Below are 20333 nucleotides of genomic sequence, written 5' to 3'. Positions count from 1 at the left end.
CTAAAGAATCAAATCTGACTCTTTATGCTCTCTCTTCTCCTAAGAAGGCACACTCTTCTGTTGTTTTGACTACTTTTTTAGGGGGACCAAGAGTGCTCCTTATAACAAAACCCTCTCTTTCTTGTTGTTTAATGGTACCTTAATCTCCCGCCAGACTGCATGAACATCATTAAAGAGGCTAGACGTCCTACCACTAGAACTTGCTATGCCGCAAAGTGGAAAAGATTTGTAATTTACTGTACAAATAACAAAATCAACCCACTAGATGCTTCTATTCAAAACATCATCTGTTACCTTTTGCCTCTACAACAATGTAACCTAGCGTATACACCCATTAGATTACATCTCGCTGCAATAGCAGCCTATCTCCAAAACAGACAACACTTGTCTTTGTTTAGGGTACCAGCTATCAAGGCATTTATGGAAGGACTTTAAAGAATAATTCCACCTAGAGTTCCACCCTCTTCAGTATGGAACCTAAATGTGGTACTTACCAGACTCATGGGTCCCCCATTTGAACCTGTGCATAAATGTGTATTGCATCTTCTCACCTAGAAAGTAGCTTTTCTGGTTGCGATCACCTCTCTCAGAAGAGTCACTGAACTCCAGGCATTGACCATACAAGAACCATTTCTCCAAATCCATCATAACAAAGTGGTTCTTAGGACTAACCCAAAAATCCTACCTAAAGTCGTGTCTGCTTTCCACCTTAACCAGTCTGTAGAACTCCCAGTGTTTTTCCCACTAGCAGACTCAGTAGCAGAACAAGCTCTTCACACGCTAGACGTAAAAAGAGAAATACTTTACTACATTGAAAGAACAAAAACCTTTAGAAAGACTAAACAACTTTTTGTGTCTTTCTCCCCACCTCATAAAGGCAATCCTATCTCAAAAACAGGAATTTCAAGGTGGATTGTTAAATGCATCCAAATATGCTATGCTAAAGCCAAATGCACCTTAACCGTACCCTCTAGGGCTCACTCCACATGTAAACTAGGGGCATCTATGGCATTCTTAGGGAACTTTCCCTTAGATGACATCTGCAAAGCAGTAACTTGGTCCACACCACACACTTTCAAAAAACACTATTGTGTAAATGTACCAGCAAAACAACAAGCTAGTGTGGGCCAGGCTGTATTAAGAACACTTTTTCAAACCACTGTAACAGATACAGGTTGCCACCGCTAAGGAGGTAACTGCTGTATAGTCTATGCACAAGTATACGATCTACAGCTCATATGCCTTGAACGGAAAATGCTACTTACCAGCATGCATCTGTTCTTGGCACGTAGCGCTGTAGATTCGTATACACCCACCCACATCCCCAGATACCTCTATTTTTTCCAGTACTATCTTACTTAGATACATTACACATGGACATCCTTCTCTATTTCTCACTAACTCCATCATAACCCTCCATGGCAAAACATCTGGAGATGGAGTAGATGCCAATGCGCACTATCGTCCTAAGGAGGAGTCACCTATCTTGTGACTACAAAGACTTCTTCCAAGTCAAAAACAAAGTGCAAACATCCGAGCCCAACACCAGATGGCGATCTATGCACAAGTATACGAATCTACAGCTCTATATGCCAAAAACAGATGCATACTGGTAAGTAGCATTTTCCTTCCTCATAATTACCTTCCAAGACCTTCTACCCTTTCTAAAGAAAGGAAATTATCCAGCATCCCTTGGACATCCCTTGGACCTCACATCCCAATAAATGTGAACCCTAGAAAGGAACTATGATTCATGGTAGCAGGCCATCACTACCAATTCAAGGCACTACATTTTCAGCTTAAATCAGCTCTTTGAGTGTTCATAAAATTCATGGCCCCCATTGCAACACATCTTAGAAGGAACAACTGCATAGTCTATCCCTACTTAGACGACTGGCTAATAAGACGGCACATGACTGACAAAACAGTAGCAACCCTTTTGAGCCTTGGTGATCAACCCACCAAAATCAAGTCTTTTTAAATCCACAGATGTGATTTTCTTAGGTGCCAAAAGCCAAACCAGCAAGAAAAAGTGTTTCCATCCTGACAGAGGGGAAAGAAACTGATACGGCAAGCAACTGTTCTAGCATCAGTATGCAAAACAACGATCCACATGGTCAAGTCAGCTTTAGGGACCATGTCGCCATGTATCTTACTCATAGTTCAGTGTTGCTTTAGGATAAGGATAATTCAAGAACAGCTGAATTCTCATTGTCTTCAAATAACAGATGATTGAGATAATATAATACAAATCTCAACATTGATGAAACGTGTTCACCCATTTTCAAAGACCAACCCTTAGTCCCTTCAAAACCTCAGAGATTTCGGACCACAGGCACTTCATTAACGTGATAGGGAACTGACATGCAACAACAGTTTATGATCAAAGACAGAAAGCAAGCGTCGAATAAACCTTCTGGAACAAAGAGCGATGAGACTAGCCCTCAAAGCATTTTTTCCCTGCTATTACAGATAATGCGTGTGTTGATTCGTACTACAATAATTTATATAAGGAAGCAAGGAGGTATGACAACCCAGTCCCGTCGAGAGAAACTCAAACTGTGCAAATAGGCAATTGACAACTAAGTCGAATTGTCAGAAGAAATTGAGCATCGAATACTCAACAACGTAGCAGGCATACTGAGCAGACTCTACACAAATTTTCATGAATAAGAAACAGACAGCAAACAAATAACATTAGTCTTGGACATTCGAATGACTTTTGTATAAAAAAGCATGAGGAGTTAGTAGATATTTGTTTGCCCTTCTTGCATGCTTATTGTATTTTTTGTGGTCTTTTTGAAGGGGGGGGAATTATCTGCATTTATGAATCCGAGTTAATAAATTGCTCCCCTTTTGTTGATCTAGCAGAAGAAAACAAGAAATTTGCAAGCAGATGGCTAGGCCTAAGGTCAGATGGAGAGGCCTTTTCAATAAATAGGAGGGAAAACTCTTAAATGTCTTCCCTTCAATCCTGCAAAAAATGTAAAAAGAAAATTGGAAGACAATCCTAGTGGCACCAGCTTGGGTGCGTCAACACTTGTTCACAGAGCTCTGGAACATGTTTATGCAATTGCCGATTCGTTTCAGAGCGGATCCCAAATTGCTATCAAGCAACAATGGCCAAGTACTCCACCATGATCCTCAATCCCTACATTTAATGGCCTGCCTCCTCAAGACCTACTGTTTGGTCATTTAAGCATTTCCAGCTGGTTCTAAAAAGATGCTACAAACGTCAATCACAGCTTTTCAGAGTGTTTTCCTCCTAAGACAAAGATGTCACTGGAGCGGGAGTGTAACACCATTCTAGCAGCAGTTATATGCACCTGTTTTAAACCTATGTAGAAATCCAACATAAAACACTGTTTAGGGAAGACCACTTTCCTGCTGTCAGTCCCTTGTACAAAAAGATTATGTGTTAAGCAAGTGCTTTCTTCCATTTTCAAAGAGACATTGTGTACCTGACTAGTAACCCCAAATGTATTCTGCAAGTACCTTTTTAAATTAATATAAACCAAAGGATTTTCCTGTCTACATTTGTCCCTACTCCAGCCACTTCCACAGAGAGAGCTCTGCCCTCACTAGATATCAAAAGATGTCTCAGATTCTATCAGCATCGCCCTAAAGGCTTTCGTCAAACAAATCAATTGTTTGTAGCCTGTGGATCAATAAATAAGGGTATCGTCATTACAAAGAGATCTTCTACAAGAGGGAGAGTAGCATGCATCTCCTTGTCACATGTCATCAATAGACCATTGACAAGAAATGTCGGAGCACATTCTGTTACAGCTATGGCATCAACAGTAACTCTGAAAAAGACAAAGCAGTGGGGCAGGGCAGTGCTTCAGAACCTCATTCATAAGGTGAACCCCGTGTCCACCATCCACTGCAGTTATCGCCTTGATTTACACTCCAATAGTAATCCTAATTGAGGCATGTAAATCTATGAAAGAACCAGAGGTGGAGAAGGATAACAGCTTCTTACCTGTAGCATTCTTTCCACATCATTATACATGAACCAAAATACAGCCAATGAGAGCCCTCCACACACAGGTGTTCACTTGTCTAAAGATTCCAACAGTTCTTTTTTCTAAAGTGCAAGTTCTCTTTAATAAACTTAGAAATTCGTATTAGAATGGTACGTGGGGGGGCCGCATGTGAATCTTTGAAAGATACTAAAGCTGGAGAACCCCAGTTACAAGTAATTACCTTATTTCCTTTGCCAGTATTGAATCTTTCATAGATTCACATGCTTGAATCCAGACTAACAAAGCAGTATTAAGCTGTATCATGTGAAAGTTTGGCATGTGGCTTACCTAATGCAAACATATTTCTGTGCACCGCCTGTAGACCACAGCCTCTTTGTTGGCATGCATATTGATATAACAATGTTTTACAAAAGCATGTGTCGTTATCCACATCGCTGCCTTGCAAATGTTTTTCAGTGAAATTCCTGTAAAGAACGTAGCTGTCATTACCATTGCTGAATGAGCCTTTACTACTCTCGACAATGGCCTCTTCGATGCAGCATGTGCTGTAGTAATACATGCCACAGTCCATTTTACAGTCTTTTGTTCAGTCACTGCATTCCCTTTACTTCCTAATCCTAAAGCTACAAAGAGTTCATCTCTCTTACACATCTCCTTTGTTGCATGCAATTAAAACTTTAGATGCCTCTTGATCTCTAATGAATGTAATGGCTTTTCAGTCGCTGTTACTAGATTCTCAGAAAGCGTTGGTAACGTAAATCTTCTGCTTCAAATATACTAAGGTTGGCCCCGTTGGAATGAATTGTGTACTGCCAGCAAAAAGCTGATTTCCAAGTTAAATGCTTTAATGTTGCTTTATAAGTTGGTTCAATTCATCGAAGCTCCCAAGACAGTATTTAGCTCTCATTTTGGCACCAGCTTTGGTGAGGGAGGACAGTTTGTGAGCAATCCTTCCATAAATTCCTTTGTCACTAGCTAAGAATATAATAATAATAATAATACTTGATCAGGTGATCTCAAAAATCTTGACACCGCGGCTAAGTGCACCTTAACTGACACTTAAAACCTGCCTCAGCTAGATAAAATAGATAAGGTAAAAACTCATGTGTTTCCCTATTCATTGGATCCAGACTTCTATACGCCCATATACCAAAACCTTTCCATTTCAGATCTTACGTTTTGATCTGCGCCTGAGCTCTTGCTTTGCTTAGAACCTCTTCTCACTCATAAGTACTGAAGAGCCATGCTGTTAGGTAAAGAGACTGCGGGTTGTGGTGTAGTATTCATTCCTTGTTCTTTGAAAGTGTTTGAACATCCGGTTTGACTGCACTGGCTTATCCACCACCCACTCCAATAGAAATGCATACCAGTGTTGGAGCGGCCTTGCAGGTGCTGCTAGAAGCACCCTGCAACTCTCTTCTCTTCTCTTGCAAATTACAGTATTGCAGGGAATGCGTTTACAAACTTCTCTCTCCAGTTTATTTTAAATGCATTGCGTTCCTGGGCAAAACCATCTGCTTGCAAACGTCCTGCATTTCCAATTGTGATCAATCTCAAACATGCCAAAGCCTGGTGTCTATTTCCCACTTGTGAGTATCCAAACTTCGTCTGCTCAACTGATCCGCCTGTCAGTGGTGCAACCCTGGAATGTGTTATGCCTCAACGAAATTTTTGTGCTTCCTTTGAAAGTAGTAGCAACCTCGTTCTTCCTTGTTTTTTAAATTAATTAATTGTTGTCATATTGCCTGTCCTCTCCATAACATGACAATCCTTCTCTACAGGCAGAAAGGCTTTTGGCGCCAGTCTAATTGCTCATAACTCCAATATGTGTGTGGAACTGCTGTTCTCGCTTTGACGACAAACCATTTACTTGCTTGTTGTCTAGATGTGCTCCTCATCCTACCATACAAGCATCTGTAGTCGGGTAGACTTGTGGTCTTTCTGTTTGCATTACTTGGTCTTTGAACACATTCTTTTTTTGTACCCACTATTGTAACACCTTCCTCATGAGTTGCATTATTTGGATGATATTGCCTAACTGTCCCTGTATAAGCCACATCTGCAGCCTACAGTGAGGTACCAATCGAATGCATTAAGACATAGCTCCTAGAAATGCCTTGACCATCATCACTGAAATATTTTCTTTTCCTATTAGAAAAGATGCTTGCTTCATTATAGTTTTGCCTCTTTCCTGCGACAGAAACACCATTCCCTCTAATGATACTATCCTTGCACCCAAAAACACAAAATCCCTGCTTGGTTTGAGATTAGATTTCTTCCTGTTGATAGCTAGACCCAACTTCAGAAGCACTTCCTTTGTATTACTTGTCATTCATTGTGTCTTCTGTAGTGTGCTTGCTTTCATAAGCCAGTCTTCCAGGTACTGGTACACCATACCTCCTTTCTTCCTTACATATGTTGCTGTCAGACGCATGTACGTTGTAAAACACTTGAGGTGCTGCTCTTTTACCGATAGGCAGAGCTTTGAGCTAGTAGTGTTGCCCGCAATATAAATCATAAAACTTTTTGGAGGTTTTTGTGTATGGGGATATTGAAGAACGCATCCTGCAATTCTATTGAGCTCAAAAAAGTCCCCTCTCTTTATAAACAAAAGATTTTCCTAAAGTGTGATCATATGGAAACTCTGTTTCAGTTCTCTTAGATCTAATATTGGACTCCGTTCTCCAGATTTTCTTTTAAAATGAGAAAGAACCTTGAGTACAAGCACCTGTACTGCTCCTACAATGGTACCTTCCCAATGGCTTCCTTCCCCATTCAGTTTAATATTTTTATCTTTGCTCCCTCAGATCTCAGTCTCTCTGGTGTTGGTGTAATTGATGATGGCTCCTCCAGAAATTCCAAAGTATGACCATGTTTTACAATATCTAAAACACATCTGTCTGTTGTTTATTGGCGGCCAACCTTTTAAATTATACTGCATCCATCTACCCACTGGCAGCAGAATCTGAGAGGAATTACTGTCTGTGAAGTCATGATCTTCCTCCTTTCCCCTCAAATTTGAGGGTTGGCTTCCTTTGAGGGTTGGCTTCCTCTGTGTGCACTTCCCTGTTCCTGTCTATACTTTGGCCCCTCTTTTTTATGTTTTTATTGACATTTGTATAATAAGCATGATAATAATGGCAAATTGTATGAACAATATATCCATGTAAAAAACCCCACCCCCCCCAGACTCGATCAATTTCCCTAATGCAGGATTAAACACTGTTTAAGGAATTGGATACTGTTTAAGAGGCATGGAGTTGATAGATGCCCCTTATTATATAAAGTACCAAGGAACCCACCTGGTGCCCTTTATCAGGCCAACATCATGTGCTCTTGAATCTGGCATACGCTTGTGCTCAAGGGGATAGGGCATCCAGCAGCTCGGTGAGCATTTCCACCCAGGCCTGAAAGTCGTCTGCAAGTTTATTATCCCTGCGTGTTTTAGGCATGTAAACTTCCTCTGCATTTGCCTATTCAGCCACGTCTCTCATCCATTCAGGTGCTACCGTTGCCATCCATCTAATGGCAATCCTGTGTTTGGCCATTACATGGCCTAACAGGAGGAACTTATTTATTGGAATCCTCCCCAATAGATATTAACATCTCTGGCAAAAGACCAACCAGTATTTACGTTCAGGGACTTCAATATTGAATCCCCGTATTCATCTAATTTAGGGCACCCTCACATGTGTATGAAATCCACATCCAGCTGGATACAGCGGCAGCAGGAGGATGGACGCTCCTGGTATATGGCATGTAAAGTACTAGGGGTGAGGTCAACCTGATACTACATTACACTGAATTAGCTTGAACCTCGCATTGAAGGAGGTGGTCTTCACCATCTCATGGATTCTCTCCCATTCCTTGAATGAAGGCGGCACCCCTAACTGATTGTGCCATTTGGCGTGTCTCAGTAATTCTGCCAGAGGTAAGTCTTCTCTCAATGCCCTATAAATGTGTGAGATCATTCTCCGACCCCTTGTCGTGTTCAACAGGGTTACTAATGTTTAGGATACCCAGAGGGCCTCTGGGAAGGATGGCCATATTCCACGGGCCGTTGCTGCTATTGTCTCAAATTGTAGGGATTGGCCAGTCCCTAATTGGAACGACTGTGTGGCATCTGTTAGAGAACTGCAGTGATCATTTGGGTAGAAGTCCCGCAAAGTCTCTCAGAAGCCGGAACCCTCGCACCCATCGTCAGCAGTTCCGACAATAGAATGTTGTTACAAGTACCCCTTAGCAACCTTTTCTTCAATTGTCAAGGCCATCCATCCAATGCACCACGTGTTGCAGTTGAGCTGCATGACAACAAGCTGCAAATTCGGTAATTCGAGACCTCCCTGACTCTGCGAGTGCTTAAGAGTGGACAGACTAACTCTTTTTCACCCTGAGGCCCGCATAAGTTCAACCATCAGCTTATCCAATTCCACAGAGTATTTTCTAGGAATCGCAAATAGGACCCCCTGAAAAATGTAAAGGCATTAGGGCATTATTATCATTCTAACTAATGCCAGTTTCCCCCATTAAAGATAGGCGAAGTGTGTTTCAGAATTTTATGATTAGTTTTAGCCCTTTCCGCACCCTACCTATATTTGCAGCTTCAAACTCCGGTGCCCTGTGTGTGAGTCTAATCCCAAGATACCTGACACTTTTCGTTTCCCAGGGAAGATCTAATCGAGGAAAGTCCTCCTCCCACCTGCCAGCTAATTCCACATCGGGAACAGTTTGGATTTAGAGTGGTTAACGTGCAAGCCAGACACATCGCCAAACTTGACGAATACAGCTAGCATAATAGGGACTGAGTGTATAGGCTGGTGCTAATAGAGTAAAGCATCATCAGCGTAGAGGGCGATCACATGCGTGTTCTCCCCAATCTGTATTCCCCAGCCACGCAGCACATGATGGAGCCAGCAAGCCAATAGCTCCATCGCGAATAGCAATAGGCGATAGAGGGCAGCCGTGTCTGGTTCCTCTGTGGAGGGAGAACTGCCACAACACCATCCCTCCCACTCTCACTCTTACCGCAGGGTGGCTGTATAACAATTGCACCCATTTTAGACTCCAGTAGATGAGATGCCAGTATTTTACTGAGGTTTTCATGTCGATATTTAGCATCGACAGTGGGCGATAGGACGTCACTTCTGAAACATCCTTATCCGGTTTGGGCAACATAACAATAAGCGCCTCCCTCATAGAGGCCGGGAGCAGCCCCCTCCCAAAAGCCTTATTATAGAGGTCCAGTAATTGCGCCCTGCATTGATAAAATTCAACCGGCAGGCTGTTCCCACCTGGGGCCTTAGCAGTCTTCAACGACCGTAACGCAATTATTGTTTCTTCGCTAGCTATGGGAGCGTCCAGGCTATTCCCTTCTTCCCTCAATAAGGAGGCCACCCTCAGGCTAGCCAGATATGCACCCCCTTCCTGTGGAGCACCATCGAGCAGGGCTGCGTAAACCCTTTGCAGTTGCACAGCAAAGACTTCCCATATGTACTGCTGTGTGCACACCATCCAACTCTTGACGTACTGTACCCCCACCAATGGAGGGCTATGCGTTACGGAGGAGCATGACGAGCCTACTAGCCTTCCCACTCTCCATGTGAAGCCACTGTTTATAGCTTGAGTGGACTAACTTATCTAAACTCCAGCAAACTTCTGCTTACAAGCCTAACTTTGGCCCTTCTGTTGCCTTTGCTGTTTTGCTTGCTGCCCACATGCATTGTACTGCCCATATGTCCTATACTTTCTATAGTAATGAAATAAAATGTCCTAGCTGCCCTTGATACTGACTTCTAAATCCTCTGTATGGATTGTCCATCTTTTCTAGACCCTCTTCCCACAGATGAACTAGCACATTTATTGAGCAAACACTTCTTTGAGATTTTTTCATGAAATCAAAAGGAAAGCAAGAATTTTCAACCACAGTTGCCGGTAGACTAAATTGCTCTGACACTTTTTCAGTCAGGAAAGGAAATCTACCTACATCGTCTGGCAGTGAACTTTTGCAATCCGGCTCCCAACTAGCTTCTTTCGGCTCTATGAATTGATTCCATTCTGTAGCCTTATTATTAGACCCGGTGGTCCTCCTGTATCAGCAGCATCGTCATCATCAAGTATATTGTGACCTTATAGCTCCTTCATTTTCACCTTCTCCTCCCTCTTCTGACACATCATCAGACACTATGTCCTCTGGTTCAGTACCCTAACTTGTTTCTGTTTTTAAAACATCCTTTTATTGAACAGTGACTCAGCATAACATCACCAATATATATACAGAGAGTGTGATAATAATAAAGACAGAAGTACAACACTGAGACCGATACAAGGCAGGTAAATCATGCCGACAGGCCCCATCACCACAGTAGAGACACATGTCCACATCTTTCCTGATTACCATCTTTAGACACTCAACGCTGACCATATCAGCTGTCCTTTAGGTGCTGCATTATCTGTCGCCATACCTTATCCCATTTTCTAGGGCATCCTGGGCTATGATAGATCAGTTTCTCGGCCTGCTGACACCAAACCAGATAGGTCTCCCAGTCCACCACTCTTTGCTACCCCAGATGCCAACATGAGCAGTGTTTTTTTTAAGTTTGGGCCATACCTCCTCCCCCTTCACTCCCAGGAGGTGCCACCTTGTGTCCACAGGGACCCGCATGTTCAGGACTCTGGTCGCAATCTGTGTCACTCCTTTGCAATAGCGCTGAATCTTGGGACAGCCCAAACCCTACTTGTTTCTTGATCACTACGGCCTGTCTGCAAGTGTAACTGAACAGGTTGCAATACTGGCGCTGCAGAGTTTTTGACAACACTAGCTGCTGCTCATTCTGCGCCGACTGTGGTGGAAGCCTCTCATAGATATCAGCGATCATATCGTGCAAAGAGCCAGCCTTTGCATAGGCACCTGCACTAGCCTTTCTGAAGGATGTAATCATTCGTCTCTTATTTTCCCTTGAATCATCCACAGTGATTTCTGCCTTTGTGGTTCCTTGTATCCGAATTGCTCTGCATATACTTCATCATCATCAATGTATTGAAAAATCTACTCCCCTGAGTGAGTTGCTTTCCCTTCTTCTGAGACTTCCTCATGGAAGCCTCTATTTGATTCTGATCTTAATCATTGCCTTTTTGATAGTCCTGCGGTAAGCGACTCTGCTCCTCCGCGGTTGCAATGGAACTAAGAGTTTGCAAGATGGGTTCTATTGTTTCTGATGAACCAAAATCCCTCATCTCCATCATTAGCCCCTTTGATGACAGGTGTCATCAATTTTAGTTTTTTTCTTCATTGACGGTAACTCTCTCCTTAGTGGCATTTTACTCGCCGACAGCATTTCAGTCACCATTGATTTTTTCCTTCGTTGACAATATCAGTGTCTGACAGCCTGTACTTCCTCATCGACTGCTCCCCCGACGGTGATTTAGTCGTTGACAGCATATTTCTGGTAGCTGATTGATTTTTCGTTGAATCTTTCAACTCTTCTTTTCTAAAAGGACTCATTGTCACTGTTAGCATAAGGTTTATCTCCCTCACTCGTCGATGCCCTGCCATCGTTAATCTTCTTTGACCATTTTGGGTCACCCTCTGAGGATGTCTTTTTTACTGTAACCTCTTCCTGTGCAGTGTCTACATTTATATTTGTGTGCGTTTTGTGCACATCTCGCCCCTTGTGTTCCTTCACACCAGAACCAATTAACCAGCTGTCTGACTCTTAGACGCAGGATCTGGGTCTGTGATTGGCTGGCGTTTGGGTTATGTATAATGAAGTAAATAGGATACAAGTGTTTGTATTCTTCAATGTTATTTAGTGAAAAGGTGCAGTGATAATGCTAACATTGTTTACGAAGGGCTCCCAACCTGATGACATGGAAATTCAAGCTTATGAATCTATGAAAGATGGCAATATTGGAGAAGCGCAGTTACATGTAATTAACGTTTGTTTCCTCCTGGCATTTCCTTTATAAGTCCCCAGTTATGTGCTGAAAGTCTATTGAGTATTTGTTTTGATTTCTCCATGTGTTTTAATGGTGCATTAGCATTCTTACAGCTGCTATACAGCCCTGAACCAAGCATAGATGGCAAAAGGGCCATGAACCAAGCATAGATGGCAAAAGGGCTGTGAACCAAGCATAGATGGCAAAAGGGCCGTGAACCAAGCATAGATGGCAAAAGGGCCATGAACCAAGCATAGATGGCAAAAGGGCCGTGAACCAAGCATAGATGGCAAAAGGGCCATGAACCAAGCATAGATGGCAAAAGGGCCATGAACCAAGCATAGATGGCAAAAGGGTTGACCAGATGAGTCTACATATGCTGTAACCAACTAAATGCTCTTGTATTTTTTGTGCGCTGATATCATCGCAGCAGGTTTGTGCTGCTGACCTGCCTTCATTTGTGTGTAAGGCAGTGGCCTAGATTTCCCTCGGTCTGTAGCTGCTGATCACCATACTTGTCTAATGCTGAAAGGGTGCTGTGCAGGACGCATAACACAAAGTGGAATACTTGCACCTGCAAAACAGAATAGGGGTCATTTAGAGTTTAGAGAAGGGACATGCAGTTGCAAGGCTCCTGCTCTGGTAAATCAGCAGTTCAGTGCCCCATTTAGAAGTGTGGAACTGCAGGATTATGATGGTGGAGTCTCATCTGGCTTTCCTGTTGGAAATCCTTGACCCGGCAGCCAGTGATTTTTTTGTTTTCCTGCATGGCGCGACCATGTAAGGAATGACATTCCCAAAAGAGAATAAGGATTGACAAAAACAGAAGGACAGACCTTGGAAGCTGGATCAATGGTTATTTGTTATTGCAAGCACGTGGCACAAAAATGCTTGATTAAATATTCTAAATTTAAAAACATTGACTGATGTGATTTGTTTTTTTTAAGATAAAACAAAACAAAAACCAGTCCATTCAGCTGTGCCATGCATTTTATTATCATTTAGTGAAGAATACCTGATTAAATCATCACCTTTTGAAGAATTCAAATTTCAGGCAACTACAGTGTTACAATGTCACTGTACGCTCCTGCCATACAAAGGAGATGAAAAATAAATCCTCATCGTCACCAGAATCGCATACAAAAAAGCCAGTATTTCAGATAATATAAAAGTAAATGGGATGAAAAAGTGCCCTTTGAATGAGCTTTTTCACTGAAGAGTAAGGAATTATTTTTTAATTGTTATTTTATAACAATAGTTGGATGCGAGCAATGTGCACAGGTGGGAGCCAATGGGTAAAGTGAGTTGACCCATTGACCATGATGTGGTGGGCGTAAGTAAAATGTGAATGACAATTGAATGGACCAGTGGATGAAGTCAGCTGACCAAATGCCCCTCTGTGTATGTACATATATAGTATGTATGGCTTTTATGGAAGACAATAGTATGATGAGATAGCTTAAGCAATGTTAAAGGCCAGACCTAATAATGACTCTGATGCATAGACAGAAAAGTCCCTCCCTGTGCACCGGGAACATTGCCCTATAGTTTTTCAGAAACAAGCCTGGCTTTGTGCTGGCTGAGCCACAACACAATTGTGGACTGCTTGACAGATAGCCTTGCCACAAATCCTTCTGCCGCACCAACTGATGCACTGTCAGAGATAATGCGAATCAGGTGAGTAGCTCTAAATACACTAGGCTGTCCTTCGCTGGGGTGGCAGCCATTCTACAGGCAAGTGGACCTCCTGCCAGCTTTTAAATAAGGCCCTAAGCATTTGAAAATGTTTGTTGTGTTTGGCTTTAATTCTTTGACAATACTGCCATAAATAGTCTTTTTCCAGGTGGTTTCTGCATTCCATATCTTTCTTTTATGCCATTTCTATAGAATATCTGAAGGTTCTTTTTGATATAATGCAGCTGGTGATCTGCAAAACTGCTTCCCAGTCTCCTATGTTGATCATAGCACAGCACTTCTTTGGATTCTGGTGCATTAATTAACAAAGCAGTAATCTCCATTGTTGTGTGCCAGCACATATTAAATTTACATTTAACTAATCCTTTCATTATTGGAATTGCTTCGTAAAACATTCTACTCCAGGTTGCCCATCGTTGGTTCACAAATGCCGGAGGCATTCCACACTTTCTGGATATCCCCTGAGATAAATGTTATAAAATCGTTGTATATACGTAAATCTGGCATGGCCGGCGCTTGTGGACAAACATTGGGCCCACCAATATCTATCTTTTGAGGGCTTACCTAGACATTACCACATGCATTGATGAGACACCCCCTCAGTTGATTTAATCCTGGATAGTTTCTTCCCTTCAAAATATGACAGCAATAGATATATCTTTTTAGTTTAAATATTGATCTGATAATTGTTTTTTACCTTTGTGATATTCCAGAGAAGACAAAGTGGGTGGCCCTGAAGCTGCTGACTTGTCTGACATTCTGCATATCCATCAAGGAGCAAAGCCTGCACCACCTGGTTCTGTGACATCAGTCTCACCAACTCTGAGCCGAGGAGGTCTTCTGAAAGAGGGTTATCAGCAGCTCCCCTCCATTCGTGCTTGCTACCTTGGTCATTTTTCGCACTTAGAACTAGCTCTGAGCCGGTCACAGGCTGTTTACAGAGGACAAACCCATCTCATCCAGTCCATGCTACTTCCTGAGGTCACAGGTCCCAGCCTGCCTTCTGACTGGCCTTTTCTTCCTCTGATCCTTCTTTATAACAAAGTGGCCAATGCTGAGACGCGAGGTACGATGCTCAATTCACTGCCACCGGATTTGGTGAATACAGTGACTCGAAACCTCCAGTGGATTTTGCTTCTGGAAACTTGGCGTGTTGGAGTCCTTCACGATATTCCTGCCGCTGCCAAACTGGCTCGACTTGCCTGTGTTTTTCTTACAGGTGGGGACCTGTTCTTAGAAGGACCTGTTCATAGCTATACAGCTGCACTCCTCTCCTTGTACTGTCAGCCGAAGGCGCTTGATGCTCTAGAGTTGGACATACCTCCTCCTGGCCTGTTTTCTTTCTATGACCTGTACGTCAACCTCCTGGAACAATTTGAAGCGGTCTCTTTTGGGGATCCGCTTTTTGGAGCATTTATACTTATACCCCTCCAGAGACGGTTCAGTGTTCAGATGCGGCGGCTAGTGTTTGGGGAGCACATCAGCACCTTACGATCTCTTGGAATCCCGCTAAAAGAGGTAAGATGTTTTTTTCAAAGCGGCTCGACTGTTAATTACTGCAGTGTCATTGCGTCCATTGCTGGCGGAAGCGATGAAAGCATGAGTTTATTGAGGTTTATTCGAAAGATAATTCCATTTTGCTATGATTAACATGCAAGCACTTACAGATGTAGAATGCCAATGTGAATGATTTGCCTCACTTGCATTAAGTTGTGACCCTTTTTAGTGGCTTTGTAACTACTTTCTTAGTCGGCCCACCAAGAAGTCAGTAATATACAATATACTGTTCCCTCTACATGAATGACATACGTAAATATTAACATATCTTGATCTCTTCTTTCACATTAGCGCCAAGACGCCTCGCCATTCGAGCGCTCTATAAACTGCAATCCTATCCTATCCTATCCTACTTTCAATTCATGTATACGAAGACCTATTTAAGAATTGAAATAAATTTGTTGTTGCCGAACATTGATTGACTGTATTTTTCGCAGTCACATCCTTGTCAAATATATAATTCAGACCTGTCTGTTCTTCCTGTGCTCTATTATTTTAGTATTTGCCTGAAATTCTGTTGGTCAGGCTTTCCTAGATGTTATTGTTAGTATGGAGTTTGTGCTGTCTACATATTTCCTCATGATAGAGTGTAATGGCAACCTGAAGTTTCGCTAATACATTGGTATAATACCTATACGCAATATCTGCTCGTGCAACCAAACGCAGAGGGTCTCCTTTTGACGTTGGTGGAGCCTATCAGCATGCCATGCAGTTGGCAGCCCTTGTTTCCACCTGCAGAGGACCATGCGCCATATTGTGATATACCCATGTGTTTGACAAAAGTTTTGCTGTCAATGTGGCAGAGGCTCTTAAGGCAGAGCTGAGTACCGTGCAGGCCCCCATGATGCAGTGGTTCGCTCAGTCATCTTTTAGTTCTGCCCAACTAAACCCTAGAATGGCCATGCCTGCTCTGGTGGAAGCTTGGTGCTTTCCTCGCCTCTAAGTGGGGCATGGGACCACAAGTTTACCGCGGGGCTTCCCCATCGCCAAGTTTTAAATGAGACCCTTAGTGTGCTGTAGCACTATCCCTGCTCTGGTCCATAGCACACCTCATAATTAATCAGTAATGTAGAGTTTATAGCAGATATCTATAAATCAGTAAATCATGAATGCAATGTTAATTTGGTGACATTGGCAACACAATTTAATCAGTGTAATGCTTGGTTTACATTAAGGAAAAGTAAGTGGTTTAAAGTTGGCTTTGGGGGAAGTGGATGCCCCTTATCTGTTTCAGCTGATCTATAATCCAGGAAATTTGTCTCCTCTCTTAGTGTTTCATCCCACTGGAGAGATACACCTCGCCTCCCGAGGACTGTCTTGACCTCTTACGGCTTTATTTTCGAACTTTGATGACCGGTGCTCTGCGACAGAGCTGGTGCCCCCTCCTCTATGCTGTTGCTGTGGCCCATATGAACAGTTTCATCTTCTCGCAGGACCCAGTAGCACAGGTAACTGGTTCATATCTTCAGTCTGGGTAGAAAAGCTCGAAAACCTCTCACTTTTCCCAAATTGTAAAGTATATCGCATTAAATTAGTTTCATTTTTAACATACAGTGGCAGAGGCAAATCAGTCTGATGTTGATTGTCAGCCTTTTAGCTTTGCCAATGCTTGTTTTGCAATGGCTTTAAAAATATATATATATATATATATATATATATATATATATATATATTATTGTTGTGGGAGCTGCCTGGTCGCTGCCAATAATTTAAAAATAAAAAAAGGGAAAAAGCAAAAACATTGTATCGGTCTCAGAAAGCATCCTTTGCCATAGTAGTCCTTGACACCAAAGGGATCTACTTCTGTAAAGCCCTCATTCACAGTGACCCATTGACCCACGCTGTGTGCTGTAGTTGGTGGAACAAAATGTAAGTGACACAACAGATGAATGGGTGACCAACACCTGCATAACTAAGTATATGATATATATAATTTTACTGAAATTGATAGGTCTTGGCTAAAACCAAACCTAACGTGGACGAGCAAAAAGCAGCAAAGGAAATGCAGAAGTGAACAATGTGGTGGCAGTCTGTTTTTCCCTTTCTCCCTGACCAGAGCAGGGCGACAGGAGGAGGTTTGGAGCACTAAGGCAATCAGGGGGAGGGTTTTAAAAGATGTAAAGCAGCCTACAGAGAAGAGATTGAACAAGAGTAGAGGTGGCAGAAATAAAGGTTGGACCGAGAAAGACGCAAGAAGGGAGGGCATGAAGAAACGGTGTTGAGTGGAAGGTATGGGAAAAGTAGGATGAGGCTGCCCTTTTCTAATGGACAAAAAACTGAAGAATCTTAAAAGCATTTTCAGCAGAAAGTGTCATTTTTAGGGAAGATCACGCAGATCTCATCTCAGAATACAAAAGAGCCTTTTCGTCAGTAAGTGCATTTCTTAGGCTGATAAACTGGTGTTGCCCAGTTATTGTGCAAGACCAAGAACATACATTGTATAAGATTTAGCAATTGGTTTGTAATCAGCTGCGGCATCTATATACCTTAAAAGTAGTTCCTGATGGAGAGATAGCTCTTGTCGCCATAACTCCGCAACATTTTACTCTTTACTATGGAGAAGGACATTAATCGATATAATGCGCTTCTCTTTTCAGGAGGTGGACGCTGCTCGGAAGAGTATGCTGAGGAAGATCTGGCTACTTACAGATGAGGTACGTCCATAATGGCCAACATATTGTGGAAAGGAAGATCTGTAAAAGAGCTAACGGTGTTTAGATGATCATGTGGGGTGTGTTAAGTTCTTCATTAACCGATTAAGGGTATACCTTGGCCATTACCAGTGGCTGACATCAGAGCCCAGAAATGGACTGGTATAGAAACAGCATTGAGGAATCTCCCAAATGGTTGTAGGGGTTTAACATTTCCTTCTTTTGTTTTCACTTTGTTCAGGTTTTGAAAAGGCATCTGCTCTACTTCAAGCTTCCCAATATTGAGTCTGCTCTGGGCTTTGACCTTTTTGAACAGCTTCCGCCTCTGAGACAAAAATACTTGGAAGCCGTGACTCAGAAGAAGGCGCTTCAACTGAGCAAGGAGCAGGAAAGCTAGGGCGTCATACACCATCGCTAGGGCGTCATACACCACCTCGTAGACCAGGGTGGTAACACGAAATATTACCTTTGGGCAGATGTTTCTTCTGCACCCCATGGATAGAGCTAAAGTGGCTCCAGCTCTTCTTGCGCCTCTTGTGTTTGTTTGATGGATGCGGAGCATTGAAATCACCATCCAGAATAAGACGGGAACGACTCAAGCGTTGCACAGAGGAACTGCTTACCACTCTCTACTCCCTGTTACAGAGGTGGCAGATGCTGAAGCATGCACTAAGAAGCTTTAATTCGACCCATTTGATAACAGGAATGCCCAAAGTGTGGCAAATATGCTTTTTATGGTTTATAATTGCCCATAAATCATATTACCATTGGACACAAAAAAAACAACTTTGGGATAAACAAGAATAAAGAGGTCCCTGCTCATCAGCACAAGGTGCTCAACTTGAAACTTTCTTGAAACTGCAGTGAATACTTCTTTCAGAGCACAGATGGAAAGTCTTCGACACTGCATGTAACATGCTTCTGTGTTCTCGACTGGCAGGTCTTTGACCTTCATCTTTTTTTAGAATGATGGTCGTGTGCCGGCTTTGAAAGTAGTGAGACATACCTAAATAATGTCAAAATAAAGATGTTTGTAGTTTTGTATTTTTTGTTTTTATTATGTGTGCTTATAGGTGTGATCAAACCAACAGCACAGTTGTTAAAGCTTTATACGTACAGTATAGCGTCAATAATGTAACATAAAAAATGCTGAGTGTTTTCATTACTTTTTTGTTTGGTTAACTTGTATATGAACAAGGCCATGGGTATGCCATCCCACAAAATTACACCTTCATTTGTATCTATATTTTTATTTAATTGTATTTTTCCCTCACTAAATCTGCCTTATATTGAAATCTGAATTCATGAACCACATTGTGCTTTATAAAGTGAATCATCTGGTATGTAGATTAGCATTCCTCAATGTATGTGTCCTTCTCTAGCGGCATGTGATTAGATATCACAGGTCACAATGTTTTTAGGGTTTTCATACCCTAACAAAGACTTTTCTTTTGCATATAGTGCCTCAAATTCAACAGCATCCCATGCTATATGTTTCTAAGCTGGAGGCAGTTGAATTATGCAAGTTGATTATAAGTAAATCAGAGGTGCTTCTGACTAGAGAGTAGACTCCTTGGCTCCCAAGGCCACTGGCTTGAGGCACTTGTGCCTGCCTTAACACCTATTTCAGCACATAGAAACTCAGGAGTGTAGCTTTATGTGGATTTGAGTTCTGGATCTCAGGTTACCGCTGCAAATCCTCTAATTTCCAGCTCTGAGTTGTATTGAAAATTATTCTCTACCAGTCTGACCATAAAAGGAGTCTGGACTCCATAGTGTCTTACAAATTGGGCTATTCTGAAAACCTCTTCCTTGGCCTGCCTCGCCATCGACAGCACCTTTACAACACGTTGATTTGGTTAGTCACTGTAACTCGCAGGTGTTACTAGCAAAAAACACCAGAACGTAGTCTCCTACACTAGCTGCCTCCTGGGAAGTTGAAATCTTTGTTTAGCACCCAAGGTTGGCCCATCTCACTCAGCTCCTTCTGTCCTGTGACGAGTAACTCCTAGAAGTGTGCAGATTCTTGTGCACCGGAGGCTGTTCTTTGCAGTCCAGTGTTCTCATTTTTAGGTCTCGCCTGACCCAGCGCATGCGCTGGTCTGGCGAGACTTATTGAGAGGGCTCCAAAAAGTGCTACCGGGCCAGCCTAGAGCTACAGTGCATGTGCGCGGGCGCGGGCGCCGCGCTTTACCGCGATTACTTTTACTTTTGCCGCTTTGATGTTTGATTGCGATCACTTTCACTTTCGCGGCCGCACAGCCGCTTGGCATAGCCAATAGGTCTCGCTTTTGGGACCTTATAAGTATTTAGTTATGCAACTGTTTCATGGCTAAACACTTATAAGGTCCCAAAGGCGAGACCTATTGGCTATGCCAATGCTTGTTTAATTTTACATTGAGAAAAAAAACTCTTCTACCTTGTTTTTACAAACCTGTCTGATCTCCTCATTCAGTTTGTTTACCGATAATATTATTTTACTTGTAGATTGTTCTATCACCAAATG

General features: G+C 42.5%; 1 protein-coding gene across 1 annotated transcript in view; it reads left to right on the top strand.

Annotated features, from left to right (window-relative positions):
* RPAP1 (RNA polymerase II associated protein 1) overlaps window positions 1-18869 on the top strand; it is a 315008-nt gene extending 296139 nt beyond the window's left edge. The window contains exons 22-25 of the mRNA XM_085627070.1: window positions 14333-15137; window positions 16448-16624; window positions 17774-17830; window positions 18069-18869. Of these exons, the coding sequence (XP_085483196.1) occupies window positions 14333-15137; window positions 16448-16624; window positions 17774-17830; window positions 18069-18224 (1195 nt within the window). The 3' untranslated portion in view covers window positions 18225-18869. The remainder of the gene's footprint in view (window positions 1-14332; window positions 15138-16447; window positions 16625-17773; window positions 17831-18068) is intronic.
* The last annotated feature ends 1464 nt before the right edge of the window (window positions 18870-20333 follow it).

This window comes from Triturus cristatus, chromosome 9 (assembly GCF_964204655.1).
Source record: "Triturus cristatus chromosome 9, aTriCri1.1, whole genome shotgun sequence".
NCBI lineage: Eukaryota > Metazoa > Chordata > Amphibia > Caudata > Salamandridae > Triturus > Triturus cristatus.
This window is presented reverse-complemented; position numbering and strand designations above follow the sequence as displayed.